The sequence below is a fragment of the Tubulanus polymorphus genome, chromosome 3, assembly GCF_964204645.1.
Source record: "Tubulanus polymorphus chromosome 3, tnTubPoly1.2, whole genome shotgun sequence".
NCBI classification, from domain to species: Eukaryota; Metazoa; Nemertea; class Palaeonemertea; order Tubulaniformes; family Tubulanidae; genus Tubulanus; species Tubulanus polymorphus.
Window position 1 is genome coordinate 21,270,558 of NC_134027.1, and position 20,893 is coordinate 21,291,450.

Genomic DNA, 20,893 nt, shown 5'->3' on the forward strand with positions numbered 1-20,893 from the left:
TTTAATCGAACAAATGTATGTAGCAATCGTGCTTTTTGGTAACTACACTATTAACCACTTCATAAGATCCAGTTCCGAACTTTACAGCCCATTTAAACAATCGAACATTATATTATTTCCAATCTATTGTAAATTAATCCAAAAAACAAATGCTTTGATGTTCATAGATTTCTTGGAATACCAAGCCAAACGTTGCTCATAGTACTCTTCAATTTCTCATCTTTGACTGAATTATTGAGGGATTTCTCTCGTGAGGCTGCAAGATCTTCGATAATACTGAATAAACTCTGACCATTGTTGTAATTATCATATATTTCATTCAAAGCACTATTCGATTGAATCATGATTCTTGATAATATTATTTACAAAGAAATGCTCATTGTTTTCATTCTATTTAGCGAAAAAGTTCTATAGTTCGGAGATATCGCTAATTCTGATCCTTGTTCAGCTCAGGTTGTTATTTTGCAGCTACCATATCAATTAGTTTTTCTCTTTTAGATCAAGTTTCAAATGCTCTTTTACGTCATACTGCAAGAACAAATAAGAAGAAAATATCAAAATCCGATGTCATGAGATACATGCAGTAGTGCAGCTACTTGTGCACTTAGCTACGATGCTATTATTAGCCAATCAGAAATCACATTAAGCCCAGATCATTTCATTCATAGCCATCAATGTGTTTGCCTTAGCGATTGCACAACTTGCAGGAAAAGGGTGAATTGGGGAAGGGTGAAATGGGAAAGGGGCAGATTGGGAAATGGGCATAGTGGGAATAAATAAGGGGTGAAATTGGAATAAATTATGTATTTGAATGAAGTCAACCCCCCCCCCCCCCAATATACCACCACCCTCAAGCCTGGTTTTTCAAAGAACAGAACATCAGTATTTTGTATTGGAACTTAAGTCAACCCCCGATATACTGCCCACATCGGTGCAGAACAATTTTGGCGGTATAGAGTACGGCGGTATATCGGGGTTGTTTTACTATGTAAAATGTATTTGTATAGAGATGTACATTGAGAAAACCTGGCTGTAGGCGGGGGTGGCGGTATATCGGGGGTTGACTGTATTTGTTTGATGCCCTTGGGCCAAATGAGGGAAGGTCTTGTGCTGTGGCAGTCTTGCAATGCCATCAGGTTTGACCGTTGCCAATGGATTGTGAAGCAATTCAGCAGCCGAATTGAAATGCCATCAGCCACCGAACAACCAAACAGCGCTTCGGATACTCACCTATCAATGAGCGATTCTCTCATCTGTGTTGAAATAGTCGATGGTTGCGAGTCGCCTAATTTAAATATGCTTTCAATGACTGATAATTCTGTACTCGTCGTACCAGAACCACAGAACGCTACCCAATCGTTGACTACCATTCCGCCTCCGATCACTTCACTACCACGGTTAATCGTACCTGCCTAAATAATCAACTATTAAAATGCAGGCTCCATTTCCACAGTGCAATAATTCACAAAGTAGGAAATCATTGTAAGTTAATTGTAGGAAATTATTGTACACTGAATATATTTCCAATGAAATTTTTTTCTTAGGAATCTTACCACGAGTGGAACTTGTAATAATGAGGACAATTCATCCTGCTCTTCTATCGTCGCTTTAGGGTGAACCTAAAAATCAAATCTATTTGTTATAAATCATTCTTCATCGATAATTTTGATGGTACATAGCCAATATCCACTAGAAATTTGATCAATGACACTCTTTATGTTATTTTGTACAAGTTATCTCTCCCTGGGAAAAAGTAAAAGGCAAGCTAATGAGCCCATCAACCTGGACAGGGCTGACTGAAGTCAACAAATGGTCTTAAATCGTTAGACTGGCCTTTACTTGTTAGATTGGCTATACATGTAGGTCTTAAGTTGAAGCTGTGAGTAGTGACTATGCAAATGGTCCAAGGTACCCAATTGCTCCTGGGTGTGGAGATGTAATGATAAGTCTATTGTCCAGGGACTAGTGGATGAAACCTACAACCTGGCATCCCAGTGGAGTCAAATGCTCTAACCAGTCACAGCCACACACACACACACAACAGACAACTATATTTGATAAAACAAATGAACTTACTAATCCTCCCTGATTGCTGAAAGCACAATAACTACCGACTAATACATTTGTTGCGATAGTCTGTTTGAAAACTTCCACTTTTAAAACGTCTGCTAAGATTTCTTCAGTTGCCTACAAATGAATGCATTTTCGTAATGTATTTCATTGTTAATCTTTTATTTCTTGAATCCCGAGATATAAATACAGCATAAGCTGAAACGTGGATTACATTCTTAAAACAAATGAGGTCTTAACTCTCCAGCATTCTCCCCAGCAGGGATTCCAACCTGGTGGCATCTGAGCTTAGATGATGTCATCATTAAGCCAATCAGAAATCCCATTGTATCTTAGCCCCAGTTTTTCCATTTAAGTTTATCAATAAATCGTTTCAGCGATTAAAATTCATGGGAACTCCCCTGAACTGCCGTGTATAACACATTTGCTATACTCCGCATCTACCAGCAATGCAGTGAATCACTTCACAACATTTGACAGGTACTGCCATATTATCTACAAATAGCAACTAAACCAAGCATGTTTTGTGAAATCTGGCCTGGTACACTGCTGCATACCATAACTGAGCCAAAGGCTTATCGCACTTACACTATCTAAATCAATGTGAGCCAATGCTACATAATCATTACAGGATATAACATTTCCTAAAGCTGAAAGACGCTCTTCAACCCTGCGAATTTCAACAGCGTCTGGTAACGAATTACGTAAGTGCTGTAGCTCCTGATCGGTTGTCGATGACGGCACCAATAATCCATTTCTGTTTCCTAAAAATAATGTCAAATAATTTTGAGGAAATGCTCTGCGTGGTATTAGCGATAGGTCTAATACGGTAAATATCTCACAAGGGTAAGTGCAATATAAGTTTACTAATGTCTATTTCAACTTGACTTGAGAGCAAATCAGGTGGCCTACCTCAAATAAAACATCGTTTCTTAATCCATTTTAAGCTGTATTGAAGGATAGCCAAGAAGTCTTCATTGAAATGGCTTAAAAATGACTCGAAAGTTTTACTTATGTTTCCATGCCTACGTATAACCTGAAGTTTGGTATGTAGGCATGGTATATAGTTAAACTTTCAAATCATGGGGTCTCTTTTCTCTCATGAACCCCGTTGAAATAAGACTTTTTGGCAACCCTTCAATACAGTTTAAAATGGATTAAAAATCAATGCTTTCGGTCAACTGCCAGTCCTTTCTGGTCGTTATAAGACTTTTACCAGGTTGCATGTACCTCCGAAACTGATTGAGCTAGGTCACCTCATGTGCTCCTCAAGTGGAAGTTGAAATAGAGATTGTTTGTATCAGTTCTCATCGCTTGATCGGTCTTTTTTTCTGGATTACATTTCATAATTTGATGTCTCTTGAGTGATTATTAGGATGTAGTTGAAATGTGTTGAAATAGGAGATAGCTCAAGGGAACTGTTTAGTTTTCAAATGGATATCTATAATACAGATCAACCAATTAAATGCAAGGGCCAGTTGCTCAAAAGTTGGTTAACCCTTTCAGTGCTGACTAATTAATACCCTATAGTGCTGGAGATAACTTGAAAATTCTAAAAAATTCCGTCCGAGTGTGTTGAATAACGGGAATACCACTATAGTGCGTCTACACCGGGCATGGTATATCGTATTTCACCATGTTTAACACGTGCTGCCATCTTTAAATAGAGATAATTACTAATTACATCAATACACCGCAGTGCGGTGTACTAGGAAAATCTATCACTGATGTGCGGTGTAGACGCACTGAAAGGGTTAAAGATAACCGACGTGTAAGTACCACAGTTACTATGAACTTTTAAATGTCACTGTGTCAACTATCCACTGGTTAAATCAAACCAACTTTAAGAGTAAAAGCCCCCGGTCTATTGATTCACATACCGACACAAAGTCTTCCGATAATTCTACAACCTCCGATTGCCGTGTGTACCACTGGGATTTTACTCGCCTCTAATTCACTTTCAAAAGTACTGGAAATAATAAAGCGATTTAATTAAAACGTGAATTACTTCAATACGGAATGGAGCAACTTCCGAGTGCCAGCTGGTGATTTCTATGTAAATTAATGACTGATGACTTGGATGGACAGTTCTAAGCGAGCTCTCCTCAGTACAAACACGGACAGAGCACCGCAAATCAGCCACTCTCTTCACGATTAATGACCCCTCGATTAAATTTGACTCCTGGGTTTCTTTGGCTTTGGCCAGAAGAAGTAGGAATTCCTCATTCCTGAATTTGATTGATGAGAAGAAGTCAAAGAAGAATTCATTCAAAGAAGGAAGTGGTTATTTAGCCAGATCCGGTCACCGATTTCTGAATGAGCCCGCTGAAAGCCACCCCGAATGTTTTAACTACATATAGCCTCACCTTACCCTAACCCTATCCCCAATGCGCAAAACATTCTATATTTTCTAAATATTGCGGTTGTTTCGTTGATCCATACGATATTCCAGCTTTGCAAACGCGAATTTTCCGATTTTCATCAATTCACGCACTCGACACACGATCTCAAAATGGCGACCTTGAACTTGAACTAGCAACAGGTCCGCAGTGAATTTTATTTCGTAACATTCAATCAAATAATATTTTATCTTATTTAAGCTAGAATAAACACGATCAGGTTATAATAGATTCTGAATTTCACGTAAATATAGACAGAAAATAAATTGGAAATAAAATTCATTTCGGTTCGGCATTGCGCTAAGCATTGTGGGAGATGACAGTCGCCATTTTGAGATCGCGCATGGGGTTCGTGAATTGACGTAAAATCGGAAAATTCGCGTTTGCAAAGCTGGAATATCGTATGGATCAACAAAACAACCGCAATATTTAGAAATTATAGAATGTTTTGCGCATTTGAAGCCCTCGATCATCAAAATCGGTGAAGGATTTTACGTCGAACTCAACCTTTGAAATTTCGAAATCGACGAAAACCGGCGTCATAGCATTTTCGGTCCAGGCGATTTCGGTCCGAATTTCGCGTTCAAAGACATATTTTTCACGAACTATTCATTGAAAGTTAACGGGACTAGTTTCGTTAGAAGCAGGAAGCTATTAGCTTTCATATCATGCCTGGATTATCAAAATCGGATGAGAAATAACGAAATAGTAAGCGACTGAAGTTGAGTAGTTTGTGAGCGTCGTTAGCCCCCTTGTTATTTTATATATACTATATACATTGGATTAACAGATTATCGTTTTTACATTACCTACAACTCTGATACAAGCCCCTGTGCCCCAGAGGCCAGAGTTGTGAAACGGTAGGCCTACCCTCTGCTTTGGACCCTCTTCTCACCCTCTTAGTCTTGACACTTACCCTATAAAGCGATTGTATTGTTACATAATAAATGGATCCGGCAAAGTATATTTTATAAGTCGCTAACCTGATCCGGCTAAATAATCACTTCCTTCAAGGAATGAACGAAAGATAATCCATTCCTGACCGGCTTGGATTGATTTTGAATTTTTGTTGGAGGGGGGTGAAAGTGACAATGACATCGATACCTGTAAAAATTAGCAGATCCACCGATTCCTACCAAACAATACGCATTTGTTAATTTAGAAAATACACCGACTTCACCGTTGCCTTCAAATTGTACGCGTACAGCCATAATTACATACAGTCAGTATTTCAATCGAGCATGGGATGTTGTGAAACTACCGTGTGTGAAGTACGTCATCAGTTCCAGTGCTTTACGCTATACGTCAACTATGGATATGCGCGCCGACACGATGTCGGAGCAGTCCCATCCTTCCATCAACGGGTGTCTCGATCAGCCGGTGTCTCGACGGCCACGAGTAGTGCAATTCCTCAGATTTCCTCTTTGTCTTTATTGTTGGGCCTTTTTTAATAGCTTGGTTTACGGGCCCGCCTCCCGAAATTTGAAGAATAGTCAAATAAGAAAAAATGTTTCTTAATTTTTATTCCCGTGGGACAAATTCAGTGGAAAAACCACAGGGACTTGACACAAAAGGATTTTGACCCAAGTTTCCTAGGTACTATATATAAAAAGTCTTTTTATAAATACTACCTAGGATTCTGGGGTCAAAATCCTTTTGTGTCAAGTCCCTGTGGGAAAAACGAGCAAAAAAAGTTTTTCACCTCCACCGAATGAGAATCCTAGTGGCTTGAGGATGAAAAAATTGGTTTTTGCCCACTCGTTAGAAAAATGACAAGTCAATCGTAAAACGCAATTTCAATTTTTCCAGCTAATACAAACTATGAGAGCAAAACATTCGAAATTGAAAAGATTTATCAAAACCCCAAATAGTTTATCGCTTTATCCTTGATGTGACATCCTAGTCTTGGACATGCCTACGACATCGTATTCTCTATGACAATCCGGATTGGCAAAGGGAAGACCGTGGTTTTATCGACCGCTTGTTGGTATAGAATGCCTTCACCTTTGAATTCGCTGCTAGTCACACCCAGTCTTAGAAATAGACTGATTTGCGACGCTCATTGACTGTGTGTTAAAGCGCACATCGACACTGCGATTGGAGACAACTAGTTGCCAGGCAGTTTTCGGCGCATGAGAGCAACTGGCTGGATACAATCAGTTGCTCGAATTTGTCGATGTGAGCGAGCTTACGACTGGTTAGCGTCCATCTATCTCCAGTTCCACCCAGTTGCTCATGTTCTACTTTTGAGCAACTAGTTGTACTCAGTTGCTCTCATATCCGTCGATGTGAGCGCTCCATAATCAACAACACATGGTTGTAACTGACTAAAACAAAGCTATTTGTCACGTGACTTGTGATGCCCTCAAGAATATTTGCTAGACCACATCTCAGTTGCTGTCGATGTGTGCGCTATGGACCTAGCGACCGGCATGAGCCACGTAGTTGCTGGTTTTTACTAAATTTTCGATGTGCGCGGGGTACTTGCTCACTAGCAACTAGTTGTCTCCAGTCGCTTTGTCGATGTGCGCTAGGCTTTAGGCCGTCGAAGCTCGCGCGTGAACCATGGACTGTGATTTACAATGTACCGGCAAAAAGATTTAAACAAAAAATTCGGTCGCTAATCACACACAACTATGTTAGGCCTACTACGATTTCCGATTTCAAAATTACACTCCATGTTTAGCAGCCGGGTGTCGTGGGTTTGTGAGGGGCACTAAAACATAATCAGACGATATCTACCAATCAAATATCGGCTCACTCCCTATTTCGAAATTTAAAAAAGAAACGAACCGGCTGAAGCATTGTCGGATATTTTCGATCGTTGTCACTATTGTTTAAGAGTCCGGGCGTTTTTGTTATTGTGAATATTGAGCTCTGGCACCGTAGCCCTACGTTTCATCTACCTTGTTCAAAACCTAATTGATATTTTTTGAAACAGTATTAAGTGCTGTATTTGGTTTCGCGACGTTGTGTGTTGCGCATACGTTTTTAACTCTATCATTCAAAACGCACCCATTATTATTGAACCAAAAAACAGAAAATCTCTTTAATTCGGAATAAAAACTGGAAAATAATTCGTATAGCCGCAAATTTCCGTACAAACGTTACCACAAAGGAAAAGAAACGAATCTCGATTAAAGCGACATTTTTTTTTAGTGAACAGGATAATTATTAAATATTGCACACTTTCTTATTCTTTGCCTTATATCGATTACCTGTTTGGTTCCAATGAATTATAGGCTTATTCCAATGAATTATAGAATTATTATGTTAATACAAAGGTATCGGTATGCCCGCTCCGTAACCATCAATATGATCATAGTGAACCGTCATTCTCATATTCGCGCTGTGGTGACCGAGAATCAGGCGTACGATACCTTGGTCGATGGCTCTGGTTACCCTAGCCTTCTTTACGCCTCCGACTATCGATGTAGTGATGTACGCCTCGTAGACTTGGTAGTTGTAAGCGGTTCGGTAGAGGTTACCGCTTACTATGTTTCCGGCATTCGCTTCGTCTCTTTGCAGAGTGCGATCATCGGCAGCTACGATGACACTAATGATTCGCGGGTCTCTGCTGTAGAAACCCAGTCTGTACGTAAATTCGGTATCCCAATTTGCTTGGCTGTTTCCGAGACGACTGAAGTCGGCGTATTTCATGAAGTGCTTGTTTTTAAAATCGCGAGACAGAGTACGTTTCGGTCTCTGTACATCTGTTGAAATAATTGCATATTGTAGATCTTACGCCCGTATTATTATAGATTGCATTTATGAGGAATATGTCAAAATATGAATTTGAATTTTGAATTCAGATACATCAAGTAGTTGGATATGTTATAGTGTTCCAATCATCTGAATGATCAATTTCAAACATCATTTATTCCTTAGTAGAAGGTCAGGCGTTCGTGAAGACACTTAATTGCTTACGTTTTGTATGAAACCTAAGTATGTATATGTTAATCAATGATATTTTTTCTGTTGACTATTTGGTGGTTTTCTTTGAAAATAAAAAAGCAGTATAGAATAGAAAGGATTATGGTATGCGAATGTTTAACTGAATAGAATGATAAATTACCAGAGTCGCCCAACTGGTCGAATGATCTTTTTTCTATCGCAAATAACTCAGCTCCGAAAAATTCATCAGTGGTCGAGACATCTCTGGTAGCTGGATGATTCTGGTTATCGATCGTCAACTAAGATAAACAAATGTCCATAGAGGAGGACGCCACAAGATAAATTATTCTCACGTACTTGTACATAGGTATATATAGCTAAAACTACTTCGCTAGAAAATTGTTCTGTTCGAATTATTAACGTCAAAGGCGAAGAAAGATGGCATTTGAAAACATACTAGTCATTCCAAAATTTTTACCTGACTCAACGATTTAGCGTGCACTAATACAATCGATACAATAATCAGGGACACTACACTGAGTGGTCCAGTCACTCGTTTTTTGGCTCCGGATATCAGCATCTACAAAACAGGATGGAAATAATAATTTAAGTGAAAAAAAAAACGAATTGGCCCCTAAGATAGCTATGTAAAAGGAGGAAGTGTAACAAGACAGCAGGTTTTCTCAGCTCTCGGTTTCTTACCAGGTAACCTGGGACAAATCCCTCGCTTGTCGCTCCACTGCTGCTGCTACTTTTTTGCAACCTTCGTCACCGAAAAGGTATTTTTCTCTGCCTCGTCCGAAGGTGACGGTATCGGGAGGAAGAGGCAATTCGACAAACGCAGGCGCGGTGTATCATGTAGCGTTGTTTCTTTGGTGACGCATAAAAACTTACATTTTTGCTGAATATTGTTTGTCGGGACGTACGTTTCGAAACTTATACAAGCAAAGCGTTTTGATGACATACCTGTCCTGTGAGTCCAATTTGTTGTCTAGATAATAATCAACAGCCTTTTGAGCGTTTTTTATTTCATCAAAAATATGACAAAACATTGAACCAACTCACACATTTAAATAGTCAGACCGACTTTACGATGGTGTGATCTATGAGACAGTTAGCAACGATAAAATGTAGTCAAATGATGCAAAATATTCGCGACAAAAATATACGCGACAATAAAATCGGTGTATTTTCACAAATTACGAGTCTAGTTTTAATGACATTTTTCATTACCTGAATAATTTGTCAAAATGTGGCAACGATTTTACGACCTGGTTTTCGGTGCAAATATTTTCACAGCACTACCAAGATACACGCTCGTGGGCAGATTTAGGTAAATTGATGGGCGGGGTCTGCAAGAAACGAAGGGTAGTACTCGGATAGAGCATAACTACCAGAATCAATAGACATTTTCAGACATTTTTTTGGAAACAAATATCCGTTGCAATTTCAAAGAGTATGGCTTTCAAATTTACAGATATGATAAAAACGGGAACATAGACTGTATAAGCTCATGTAGATACGTAGGATCGATATCCGATTTTCTTTTGTATTTCGTTACATTCCGAAGAAAATACAGGCGAAAAAACCTCAATAAGTTAATGTGTATTGATAGAAGTTATTAATTTGCTTCATGTAGTAATTTTCCTCTGTGTTCAGGTAGTCGATTTAATCATTTGAATTTTGCGGTGGAACCTCGTTATAACGAACTCGGATAGAACGATTCATCGGATATAACAAACATAATTTCGTCGCAAGGACCATTTGATTGACGAACATGTTCAGGTCCGCTGAAGTCAACGAGGTTTCACTGTATTCTATTCATTTGAAGGGCGCGAAACAGGGGGTTTTATTTTGAGATCGGAATTTGAAGTACGGTCGGATGATTAATCGAATTTCTTCTGAAACGAAATGAATATTTGGAACCTTCCAACTATACTGGACCGGCAAACAACTGATTGGGGTTGATTGTTGGCTGCCGTTACATCGAGATTTGGATATAACTGTAAAGCTTTATGATAATATTGTTTATCTTTATATTTTCGTCGTTTTTTTCCAGCGTAGGTGTTGATGTTAATGTCCTCTAATATATATTGTCTTTCCCACGTGTTGACTATATTTAATCTTGCAGAAAAAAGCACATTTCAAAACGCTAATTATCCAGATGGTTGAGTGGGAGTGATCGGACCTTCATTTAGCAGTAGTCTTCTTTGTGTTTTGCCATCACTCACTCGTTAAAAAAATGAAAAGGTAATTGTAATACACAATTTCAATTTTTCCATTTCATGCCATGCGTATCGTCATGACTCACGATGGTTTGAATTTAACGAAAATATAAGATAGACTTCCATACGTGCGTAGGTCTTCAATGCATATATTCTTACTATCAAACAAGAAATTCCAGACCAGTTGCCTACTGATAGGAGGATCATACGTATATGCCATTCATATATCAGCTTCTCAAGATTTGAGAACATATCCTTTCGGTCAAAAGCGAAACTGGCGAAGTCCTATTTGGATCGTAGAGGGGATCGTATCTTCATTTTAGTTTTTTCATTTGATTTTGTTGTATCTTCGTAAAAAGTACAGTGTACAAATATCGCTAATTTGATACAAAATATAGTGGCAATCTATAGATACATAGCAGTCACAATAGTAATACTGTAGATGCATCATGGAGGTTCAAAAGCTGAAGGTTCGAAAATACGTAATACTTGGTTATAAATTGACCTAGGAATAAAGAGCCCACGAAGTGACGATTGTGCCCTCGATCGATTATTGACTATATCTGCTTTATTACCCATACTAAAACGTCCTACACCGATATCAGTTAATCTCGGTGTGAGCGGAAGTTGCGGTCCGAACAGATGTTTTTATTTTCTTAAATCTTAAAATAGGGATTTTCCCTGTTATTTATTTAGTGAACAAATTTCGTTTGATTTTTTGATTGAGTGTCCCTTACAGACCCACACTACACCCGCCGGGTGCGAAACAGGGGGGGGGGGGGTGATCTTAAGATCGGAAATTGAAGTAGGTGTAGTTGTGTGATCGGCGGTCGAGTTTGCAGAACGGATGTTACTGCCGGAACCGGGAGAATGCCAGTTACGCACTTCTAATCTCTTTGTACTGAGAGAATTATTCAAAGTATTTTTTGAAGAAGTGGAAAGGGTTATCAGTTTATAATGGCTTTGAATGGTTAAAAAATTTGTGGTAAGCACTGTGATCTTAAAATTGTATATTCATGAAAAAATTGGACATTCGTAGAAAGTGATATTAATTTCCGAATACATTACGATTGCATTTTAAACAATGTCTCTGGTTTTGGGGGTGTATTACTATATCTATCAGTTTCAATAGGTAATTTGTGATTTAGTGCTCCGATTTGTTTTGTTTTCTGCCATCACTCTCTAATCAAAAGATGAGAAAAAAAAACGAGACACACGATTTCAATCATTCCGATTCAGCAAAAATTAAGTTAATTATACATAGGCAATGGCACAAAATGGTAAAAATCACAGCACTCATTCACCTGATGAAGCTTCTACTCATTAGAAGCGAAATCTCGTGCGTCAAATAAATAGTTAACCTATACAGTACTACTCGTCTCGTTACATAATGGTAGTAAAAGATATTCCCGTACCGAGAATCGAACCCGGGCCGCCTGGGTGAGAGCCAGAAATCCTAACCACTAGACCATGCGGGATTATATCATTATAAATGAAATACGTCGTTCCGATACAAAGAGACCTATTAAAAGTGAAATACTGTAGTATATTCAAATTATAATGATTTACTAAGGTAACGATTTACAATCTTAACGTTGAAAAGTTTAATTGAAAAATTTACCAGAACTCTAAATAGTTAATCGCTTTGTTCTTGTAATGGGTTCGGGCCATCATTTGAAACATACGACGAATTTCTCCATGAGTATCAGGAATAATGGCAAAGACAAGATCGTGGTTTTAGATACCAACTTCGAGGGTGTGAGGCAAATAGCGTCAAATACGTTATGTACGTACGTATATATGACGTGACAAATGAACAATTTAGAAAAACTAATTTCTATCTAGTCTGTTTCGATGGAATGAACAATCTTAATGTAGATGAAAGGTTTCGATTCGTTTTATGTGGGATATGCATGATGAAATTTTTCTCCTCAAACGTCCGTTAAATCACTGCAAGAAGATACGTAACGGAAACTTGTCCTCATTTTAGAAATCCACACGTTTTCGTTGCGCGTTGTATTCGGTCTTCAATAACCTGTGCCATTCCAGCAAATCATCATCAAATATTCGTGAACTAGATATAATTCATGGAGTGTGTAGATTTAGACCAAAGATGCGCCAATATTTCGAATCGGAATTTTAAATGAAGCTGACGTATTTCCAAAAATCTTTTCTTTGAAAACACGAAATTTTAAAAACAAGTGTTGACGCCGCAACGAAGAAAAAAAACCGTAAAGAAATAAATTGATATCAGTGCGACATTTTATTTTCACATGTATGAATATGCTCGGCACTTGATTTATGATATAGTTTCACCTTTTTATTTTCTAGCCTTGTGTAACTACCTCATTTAAGCGATAAATTATTTCAAAGGTATCGGTTTGTTCGCGCCGTGACCATCGATATGATCGTAGTGAACGGTCATTCCCATGTTCGAGCTGTGGTGACCCAGAACTAGGCGTACGACGCCTTGGTCGATGGCTTTGGTTACCTTAGCCTTTTTTACGCCTCCAACTATTGACGTAGTGATGTACGCCTCGTAGACTTGATAGCTATTGGCCGTTCTGAAGAGGGTACCTTTGATTATGTTTCCAGAATTCGCTGTATCTCCTTGGAGAGTGTGATCGTTGGTCGCTACGATGACACTGATGATCGGTGGGTCTCTCTTGTAGAATCCTAGTCTGTACGTAAATTCGGTATTCCAATTTGCTTGGCTGTTCCCGAGACGACCGAAGTCACGGGATGTCATGAAGTGTTTGCTTTTAAAATCGCGCGACAGTGTACGTCTCGATCTCTGTAAATCTGTTGAAATGACAACATATCTATATGAATTTCGCTTGTGGAATATATTGATACGAATTGAAATCCTAATACACACTTATATTTCGAGATACTTATTTTCTGAGTATTACGCCTGACTTAATACTTAATAATAAATCTCTATGTTTTGGTGACACTTAAAAATTTTCTCAGGTTTTGTATTCAACGGAAACATCTAATAACCAATAATATTTTGTTCAAATTGAAAACTATTGATTAGTCAGATTTTGATGTGTGCCAAGGATGTATATGGAATGATAGATATATTACGTACCTGCGTCTTCCAACTGGTCAAATGATCTTTTTTCCAAGAACTCAGCCCCGGAAAATTCATCAATGGCCGATACATCTCTGGTAGCTGGATGCTGGTCATCGATCGTCAACTAAAATATCGAATGTCCATAGAGGAGGACGTCCATAAAACATGACATTCTCACGTAGGCCTACGAATATGCTAAAACTCGATCGAAATCGTTTTTGAATTATTTTAGAAAGCGAAGGAAATGGCACATGAATACACTTCAGTAGTTCACCCGATTTCACATTTTGTTTCCAATTTTTACCTGACTCAGTGATTTAGCATGCACTAATACAATCGACACGAGAATCAGGGCCACTACACTGAGTGGTCCAGTCACTCTATGTTTCCTAGCTCCGGATATCAGCATCTACAAAACGAAGTAGAAATTAACTTAACAAGAAATCTGCTTTTGATATCAAATAGTAAAACAAAAATACAATTTCATAGTCACTGAGCTTCGCAAAAGTTTTTACTTCTGAATTGTTTGTTGCCAAACGATTGAACAGAAAAAAATCAAATTTTGATACCTTTACTGTAAGCCCAATCAATAAGCGGTGTCAGATTCAACAACGTTTTTTGGCGTTTTTCTGAAATGACAAAATATCGAATTAACTCACCCGTTTAAATAGTTTAACCAATTAAATGATTGCATGATTTATTGGACAGGTGCAAATGATAAAATGCAATAATCATATGCAGCATCTTGTTTTTGAAAATAAACACGGCCATAAAGTCGGTGCAATATCATAGATCACCGAGTTAGGTTGTAAATGATTCAACTGATAGGAGCAAGGTACGGGCTGGATCTGTCTCGTTCCGGTGTCCGTTCCGTTCTCAAAAATACTGTACGGGTTTTTCGTTACTTCCATCTTATTGCGAGGGCATATTGGCCAGAAACGAAGATTCCTTTTCGAATCTGAAGCCTGCTATTTCGTGTTTCTTAAATGAGTACGGTAAATGTCAAAATGCCATTATTTACATAGAAATGTCTCTCCGTCATGAAATGGTGCTAAATTTCTAAAATAATTTCTTACATCATTTCAAAGAGCCTGTTATTTCATTTCTTTTTCGTGCTGGGCTGCTCCGAAGCTGTATTGCGGTTCCATCGGCCATTTTGATTGAGCACTTTCCCTTCAACTGAATATATACATGTACCTTCAATTGATAATCTTAAAGTAATATAATGATCTGTATGTTGAACTGTCTGTATGTTGAACTGTACCCACGTATCGGGACGCCCGGTATCCTGTTTCGGACGGATTGACTGCATACATAATCTTTTATCGCTTGCTAATTTCATAACACACATGAATATTATTCTGTTTTATTTGTCAAATGCACTCGATTTAATGACTTGTTTATGGTGGCTGATAATTCCCAACATTATTATTGATTTTATTACAACAGCGATGAATTAACGAAAAATGAAATGGCATAGAACAAAAAAAAATGAAAAAATGAAGTGCAAAGCAGGGATACCGGGTTTTCCGTTATCTTACATTTACCAATCTAATACAATTAATATCTATTCTATGTACATAGTTTCCTGGAAATCGGTCAGTGAGATACGAGGTATGTGCTACCAGTGCACCGTAGATAGGGTGGCCACGGATTTAAATCAACTTCGGTTTGTAACGAAAAACTTTGGTGGTCATGCGGGGCTAGAAAATCAATCGTGGTCATTTTTCTCACCGCATCTTTCATGGCAAAATTGATTTTAAAAAGTTGACGTCCCTAGATGGCGAATTCAAAGATCGAGAGAGTTGATGGTTAGGTTGAAGGGTTTCCTAGTATTTCAGTATAAAAAAGTGTATATCATTGACTAATTCAGTACAGAGGTTGCATCGTACAGAATAGATCCGTGATAAAATGTCGGGTCAGATCTGAGGACAGCGGGTTCCAAGAAATTGGCAGAAAACCCTACATATTCAGAGGGATTGTCTACCAGAGATACTTAAATCGTTTAATTACTTGCGTTTTAAGGCAATCAGTGCAAATGAAACTGTTAGTATACATGCGTGAGACATAAACAGATGAGCATTCATTTTCCAGTTCCTGATATGAAATATCGATTTTATAATAGTGAAAACATGGAAAGCAAATATAAGAATATCAAGTCAAAAAGATTCATCAATTATTTCTATAATCATAATCTGTCACATAGCGATAAGCATATGCAATTTGATAGAAGTCTTCGTTATTCCTCTGTGAATTTGTCGAGAAAGTACGTACAGACTTATTCACATCCAGGTAAAGTATATTTGCAACGAAAATGGGATATTTGATTTAATAGTTTACTCAGCTTTAAAAGAATAACATTAACGTATTTTATAATTATATCAAACGACAAAACATTCTGCTTTGATAAGTCTGATAATCAATATTTACATTTGCATTTCATTTTGCAGCAATGAAGCAAACGTTGGTTATTTCGATTTTTGTGCTCATAGTATTAAATGGCGTTATATCCGAGGTAGTTAAAGCTACGAGCAATTCTGAAAGATAATTGCTCGTAGGTTAAAGCAAGTGACTTCTTTTTGACTTTTGAATACCATGTATGTACACGTGATTCGCGAGATGATTATTTCTGTATAATTCAGGTTAATTCAGAGCTGACTTTAAACTCACTGGACTTCCTTGTCAGCATAAACGACGTCGAGAAATTGAGAAATTACCACGGCCTGAGCCAGCTAACAGAAATAATAAGTTAGGTTTCGATGATCAGATGGGTTCTTGGTAAACGTCCTGTAAAAGAGTCCAGTATTCGTTTTTTTCACAACTCATAATCATATTTCGTATTCATTCATCTAGAAAATTTGGAGGACCAAACTTTGTCCAAAATTCAAAACCTAGAAAATAGATTGGCTAGGCTTCAAAACGAATGTGGTGAGCAACATAATGTATATGCCACATAACCTTCAGTATGGTTATCATTGACCGAAACTAATTCTACGTTGTTAACGTAACATTATCATTTAGCAAATAAGCGATCGAACATTGCGATTAATGCTACAAAGAAAATGAAAGATATCAACAAAAAATTTAGTAAGTATAACAATGCTTTTAGCTTTTTGCAAGTTGAACTTGAACTTGAACACGTTTTGAAGCATTCATGGATAATTTACAGATAAACATACGGCTCAGCTTGTTGGCATCGTTGACAATTTATGTAAGTAGCCCTCAGACAAAACTATGTCTATTAGTCGATCGTTAATGATTTATTTGTCTCATTCAAAAACGGTGCTTGCTACTGTAGCTCCAATTCTTACTACTTCGACAACCACAACAACAACAACAACTACACCGACGACTACTGTGACTTCACCGGATACTGATCCCACGACTTCCCCAACTAAACCTACACGTAAGATTCATTCTTTCTATATTAAGTACCGGTACATACATTTCTTTACGGGTATTTTGACGGAGATTAACTCCCACTTCAAACTCCAAAATCCAAGTTGGGATTCGCCGATCATAATTGGAACCCCCATTTCTCGGCAAGTGGTTATTTGCTCCTAATCAACGCCCCTAGCCCTAATTACGTAACTACTAGTAACTGGTAGTCACTAGTAGTTACATATAGAGCTTTAGCCTTGACAAGTCTCTTTAGATATCGTTTGGGTTAGTGAATATTACAGATATTCGATATATTGCCATGGGCTCTTAAACGAACTCGTTTTACAGTCCATGATATTAGGTTATTTCTGATTCGTTTGTGCATGAACCTTAGAATCCATGGTTTGTGTCATACAAGTTTCACTCTGATATCAGCGAGTTGTCTGTCCGTTCCTTAAAACGGTTTCTTTTTCTGTAGCCCGGTGCAAGATGGTCCTACAGAAGAATACATTCGTCAAATTAAACGGCCCTCAAGATCGAAGTGGAAAGTACAGCGAATCGCCTAGCGCTTGCAACAGGAGGTGCATACGCGAAAAACGTTGCATAGCTGTGGATTATTGGAAACCTGACGAGAGTTGTATCATGATCTACCGATTCACCAAGAAAGGAACGGACAGCTCATACGACACATATTGGAAAAAGTGTCAATCCTAATATTTTGTATCAAATACATCAAGATTATATGTCTGCAAATGCACAGTTCCGCCATTAAATGTTGATATGTATTGATCATCATTATGATCGACATTTTGGTTCTACGCATTTTGTGTCTCGTAATGATTTATATTCTGTCCTTGGGAAAAAAGGTGGTGATGTGTAAACGGAGAAAAAGACAGTGACACGTGTTAATAAAGAATCGCATGGGACACGACATAGGGAAAATAGCGCTAAATCCAGAGAAGCAGGGAAACACGGAAGACCTGCGCCATGTCTCTTTTACCAGAAACATGGTTTCGGGGACAATTTCCTAGATCAGGTTTGTTCATGTGTCTGTGTATCCCGGCGCCCCCGCGTGTGTTGGGTACACGTTGATAACAATTCTGGCCCATCGTGTTCGGCCAGTTATAATCGTGAATCAGAAGCAGATGCGGAAGTATCAGAATTCATTAGCTGAAAGTATAATAAACTATCTATGGAAGAAATACAGACAAGTTGCAACCGGCGAAGCTCAGGGGCCGTATTCACGAAGCACCCGTAAGCCTACGTGTCACGTAAGTCTGCCCGTAAGTTCACACGTAGAGAAAATACCTTATTCACGAAGCACCCTTAGGTCGCGCCTCACCTCTGAAAATTACGGATTTTATATTATTATTATTGTTATTATTGTTAAGTGTTTAGGACAACAGAATCGATATGAACAGTGGGTTCTATTTTATTCCAGCATTACTTATTCTTTGTGAATAAAACCTACATGTTTTCCATCATATTTACCTCAACAAAAAGAGAGTGAGAATATTCGTAATTTGGTAGAATATGACTCTGACTTAGAACCGATTTCAATTTATTCATCGAAATATATTTATACTGAAAAAATTCGTAACAGAAAAACAGAACACTGAAAACAAAACATTAGATCACATAAGATGTTGAAATGGGTTGGCACCACGTAACGCTGCGTGAGAACCAACCATGTTGGCCTGGTGAATAAACGCAGTCACCCTAGTTTTGGCATGTTGAATAAACGCAGTAACCCTAGTGTTGGCCTGTTGAATAAATGCAGTAACCCTAGTGTTGACCTGTTTAAAAAAACGAGGTTGCCCTAGTGTTGGCCTGTTGAATAAACGTAGTTACACTAGTGTTGGCCTGGTGAATAAACGCAGTCACCCTAGTTTTGGCATGTTCAATAAACGAAGTATCCCTAGTGTTGGCCTGGTGAATAAATGCAGTAACCCTAGTGTTGGCCTGGTGAATTAATGCAGTAACCCTAGTGTTGGCCTGTTTAATAAACGTAATTGCCCTAGTGTTGGTCTGGTGAATAAACGTATTTACCCTAGTGTTGGCCTGTCTAGTAAACGTAGGTACCCTAGTGTTGGCCTGTCTAATAAAAGTAGTAACACTAGTGTTGGCCTGTTTAATAAACGTAGTTACACTAGCGTTGGCCTGTTTGATAAATGCAGTAACCCCAGTGTTGGCCTGTCTAATAAAAGTAGTTACCCTAGTGTTGGCCTGTTTAATAAACGCAGTAACCCTAGTTTTGGCATATTCAATAAACGCAGTAACCCTAGTGTTGGCCTGTTTAATAAACGTAGTTACCCTAGTGTTGGCCTGTTTGATAAACGCAGTAACCCTAGTGTTGGCCTGTTTAATAACGTAGTTACACTAATGTTGGCCTGTTTAATAAACGTAGTTACTCTAGTGTTGGCCTGTTTAATAAACGCAGTAACCCTAGTGTTGGCCTGTTTAATAAACGCAGTAACCCTAGTGTTGGCCTGTTTAGTAAACGCAATAACCCTAGTGTTGGCCTGTTTAATAAACGTAGTTACCCTAGTGTTGGCCTGATTGATAAACGCAGTAACCCTAGTGTTGGCCTGTTTAATAAGCGTAGTTACCCTAGTGTTGGCCTGGTGAATAAACCGGCCAGGTCACTTATGTGAATTCAAATAACATTTGTAATCAGTCCATTTCTATAGCTGCCCGATCAGTGGTTAGCCTGATCGTGATTGTATGTACTGTATAGATAGGCAATAGGTAAACGGAGAAACAAGTTATCCTTTTAGCCTTTAGATGCACGAAAAAGCAATTTCACAACTAGCATTTGGCAAGGTTTTTATTTTCATTTGGTGAAAAATTAAACATGAATTTTTGGAAATATTAGGCTAGACAGACATCATTCAGGCATTCACTTATATACCAGGGCGTTTTTCAAAGCGTCGATAAGTATGGTGGCTGATAAGGGCCATGGAAATATTTCCTGACAAAAAATAATTTCATGAAAAATAAATTTCTATCGGCGACATGTTCAAAATGTAACTTTCCATACATCTATGTATATATATATACGGATCCGGGAACCAGCAACCGGTAGCTGGCTCCCGGTTCGGCGACCGGTTCATAATTTCGCCGAACCGGGAACCGGGAACCGATAGCCAGCTTCACGGGGGTATGAAATTAGCGTTCTACGATCTTGCGGGATTTCCTAATGCAGGGTGTATGGATGGCAGCCTCGTTGAATTGAATGCACATTTCGCCGATGGAAGATGCGATGGTTGGTGTGCCATAATTTTGGTAAGTTCGATTAATGTCAAGTGTGCAACACACCATTACAATCATGAATCGATGGTATCTGATATTAACAAAAAGATACCTGAAATAATTCTAAATTTAGGAAGCATGTGTATATTCTGGACTAAACCGAATGAATGTTACCAATGAGTGGATCATTTGATCCTCAAATTTTCCTAAGGCCAGCGTCTGGACAGGGTTTCGTCAATGATGGTTCGAAGAATAATATACGCTTTGTTGTTTAAGTGCCGGTGCGTGATTTACGGGTGAACTTAAGACTTTTTTATTTAAGAACTCGAATCAACACGGATAGAATCGCCCATTTATTTAAGCAACGCGCCTACAACGATTTGCCTACAACGTCCATTTATTTAACCAAATCGCCAATGGGAGTACCCAACGCGACCAAATCGCTCATCGAAGCGCTTTGATTCGATTTGCTACAGCAGTGGAGCGTTCGATGATAGATCAAAAACAAAATGGCGGCTTTTTCAATCGCAGAAAATTCAGGTTCCGGTTGTGGAGAGTAGGGTCATTTATTTAAGGCGATTCGATTTGTACTA

At 38.4% G+C, this 20,893-nt stretch overlaps 4 protein-coding genes and 1 non-coding gene across 5 annotated transcripts; 1 reads left to right on the top strand and 4 right to left on the bottom strand.

The window, feature by feature from the left end:
• Positions 1–63: 63 nt before the first annotated feature.
• Positions 64–5,745, bottom strand: LOC141901379 (eukaryotic translation initiation factor 6-like). The gene is made up of 7 exons (XM_074788586.1): positions 5,574–5,745; positions 3,951–4,039; positions 2,659–2,834; positions 2,077–2,187; positions 1,554–1,619; positions 1,231–1,412; positions 64–528 (listed from the first exon to the last, which is right to left on the bottom strand). The coding sequence occupies exons 1-7, from the start codon at positions 5,678–5,680 to the stop codon at positions 519–521; spliced, it is 741 nt and encodes a 246-aa protein (XP_074644687.1). The 5' UTR covers positions 5,681–5,745; the 3' UTR covers positions 64–518.
• A 1,971-nt stretch (positions 5,746–7,716) lies between these two features.
• On the bottom strand, positions 7,717–9,396 carry LOC141902781 (uncharacterized). Its single transcript, XM_074790671.1, has 4 exons — positions 9,330–9,396; positions 8,842–8,943; positions 8,545–8,662; positions 7,717–8,182 (listed from the first exon to the last, which is right to left on the bottom strand). The coding sequence occupies exons 2-4, from the start codon at positions 8,941–8,943 to the stop codon at positions 7,743–7,745; spliced, it is 660 nt and encodes a 219-aa protein (XP_074646772.1). The 5' UTR covers positions 9,330–9,396; the 3' UTR covers positions 7,717–7,742.
• A 2,598-nt stretch (positions 9,397–11,994) lies between these two features.
• On the bottom strand, positions 11,995–12,066 carry Trnae-cuc (transfer RNA glutamic acid (anticodon CUC)). Its single transcript has one exon. It is a non-coding gene; the product is annotated as a tRNA-Glu (tRNA).
• Positions 12,067–12,842: 776 nt separating this feature from the next.
• On the bottom strand, positions 12,843–14,303 carry LOC141902459 (uncharacterized). The gene is made up of 4 exons (XM_074790191.1): positions 14,237–14,303; positions 13,972–14,076; positions 13,683–13,791; positions 12,843–13,390 (listed from the first exon to the last, which is right to left on the bottom strand). Exons 2-4 carry the CDS (start codon positions 14,074–14,076, stop codon positions 12,951–12,953), a joined length of 654 nt encoding a protein of 217 aa, XP_074646292.1. The 5' UTR covers positions 14,237–14,303; the 3' UTR covers positions 12,843–12,950.
• A 1,588-nt stretch (positions 14,304–15,891) lies between these two features.
• On the top strand, positions 15,892–17,841 carry LOC141902477 (uncharacterized). Its single transcript, XM_074790220.1, has 8 exons — positions 15,892–15,959; positions 16,118–16,182; positions 16,310–16,415; positions 16,521–16,595; positions 16,689–16,754; positions 16,837–16,878; positions 16,966–17,073; positions 17,527–17,841. Exons 2-8 carry the CDS (start codon positions 16,120–16,122, stop codon positions 17,760–17,762), a joined length of 696 nt encoding a protein of 231 aa, XP_074646321.1. The 5' UTR covers positions 15,892–15,959; positions 16,118–16,119; the 3' UTR covers positions 17,763–17,841.
• The last annotated feature ends 3,052 nt before the right edge of the window (positions 17,842–20,893 follow it).

Excerpts from the sequence above, each read along its gene's own strand:
- LOC141901379 (XM_074788586.1), bottom strand. The coding sequence starts at position 5,680 with ATGGCTGTACGCGTACAATTTGAAGGCAACGGTGAAGTCGGTGTATTT. Across the intron at positions 2,835-3,950 it reads TATCGGAAGACTTTGTGTCG|GAAACAGAAATGGATTATTG; the intron begins GTATGTGAATCA and ends CATTATTTTTAG. Across the intron at positions 1,620-2,076 it reads TCAGCAATCAGGGAGGATTA|GTTCACCCTAAAGCGACGAT; the intron begins GTAAGTTCATTT and ends TTTGATTTTTAG.
- LOC141902781 (XM_074790671.1), bottom strand. The coding sequence starts at position 8,943 with ATGCTGATATCCGGAGCCAAAAAACGAGTGACTGGACCACTCAGTGTA. Across the intron at positions 8,663-8,841 it reads ACGCTAAATCGTTGAGTCAG|TTGACGATCGATAACCAGAA; the intron begins GTAAAAATTTTG and ends TGTTTATCTTAG. Across the intron at positions 8,183-8,544 it reads CGACCAGTTGGGCGACTCTG|ATGTACAGAGACCGAAACGT; the intron begins GTAATTTATCAT and ends TTATTTCAACAG.
- LOC141902459 (XM_074790191.1), bottom strand. The coding sequence starts at position 14,076 with ATGCTGATATCCGGAGCTAGGAAACATAGAGTGACTGGACCACTCAGT. Across the intron at positions 13,792-13,971 it reads ATGCTAAATCACTGAGTCAG|TTGACGATCGATGACCAGCA; the intron begins GTAAAAATTGGA and ends TCGATATTTTAG. Across the intron at positions 13,391-13,682 it reads TGACCAGTTGGAAGACGCAG|ATTTACAGAGATCGAGACGT; the intron begins GTACGTAATATA and ends TCATTTCAACAG.
- LOC141902477 (XM_074790220.1), top strand. The coding sequence starts at position 16,120 with ATGAAGCAAACGTTGGTTATTTCGATTTTTGTGCTCATAGTATTAAAT. Across the intron at positions 16,416-16,520 it reads CCAGCTAACAGAAATAATAA|AAAATTTGGAGGACCAAACT; the intron begins GTTAGGTTTCGA and ends TCATTCATCTAG. Across the intron at positions 16,879-16,965 it reads TGGCATCGTTGACAATTTAT|CTCCAATTCTTACTACTTCG; the intron begins GTAAGTAGCCCT and ends TTGCTACTGTAG.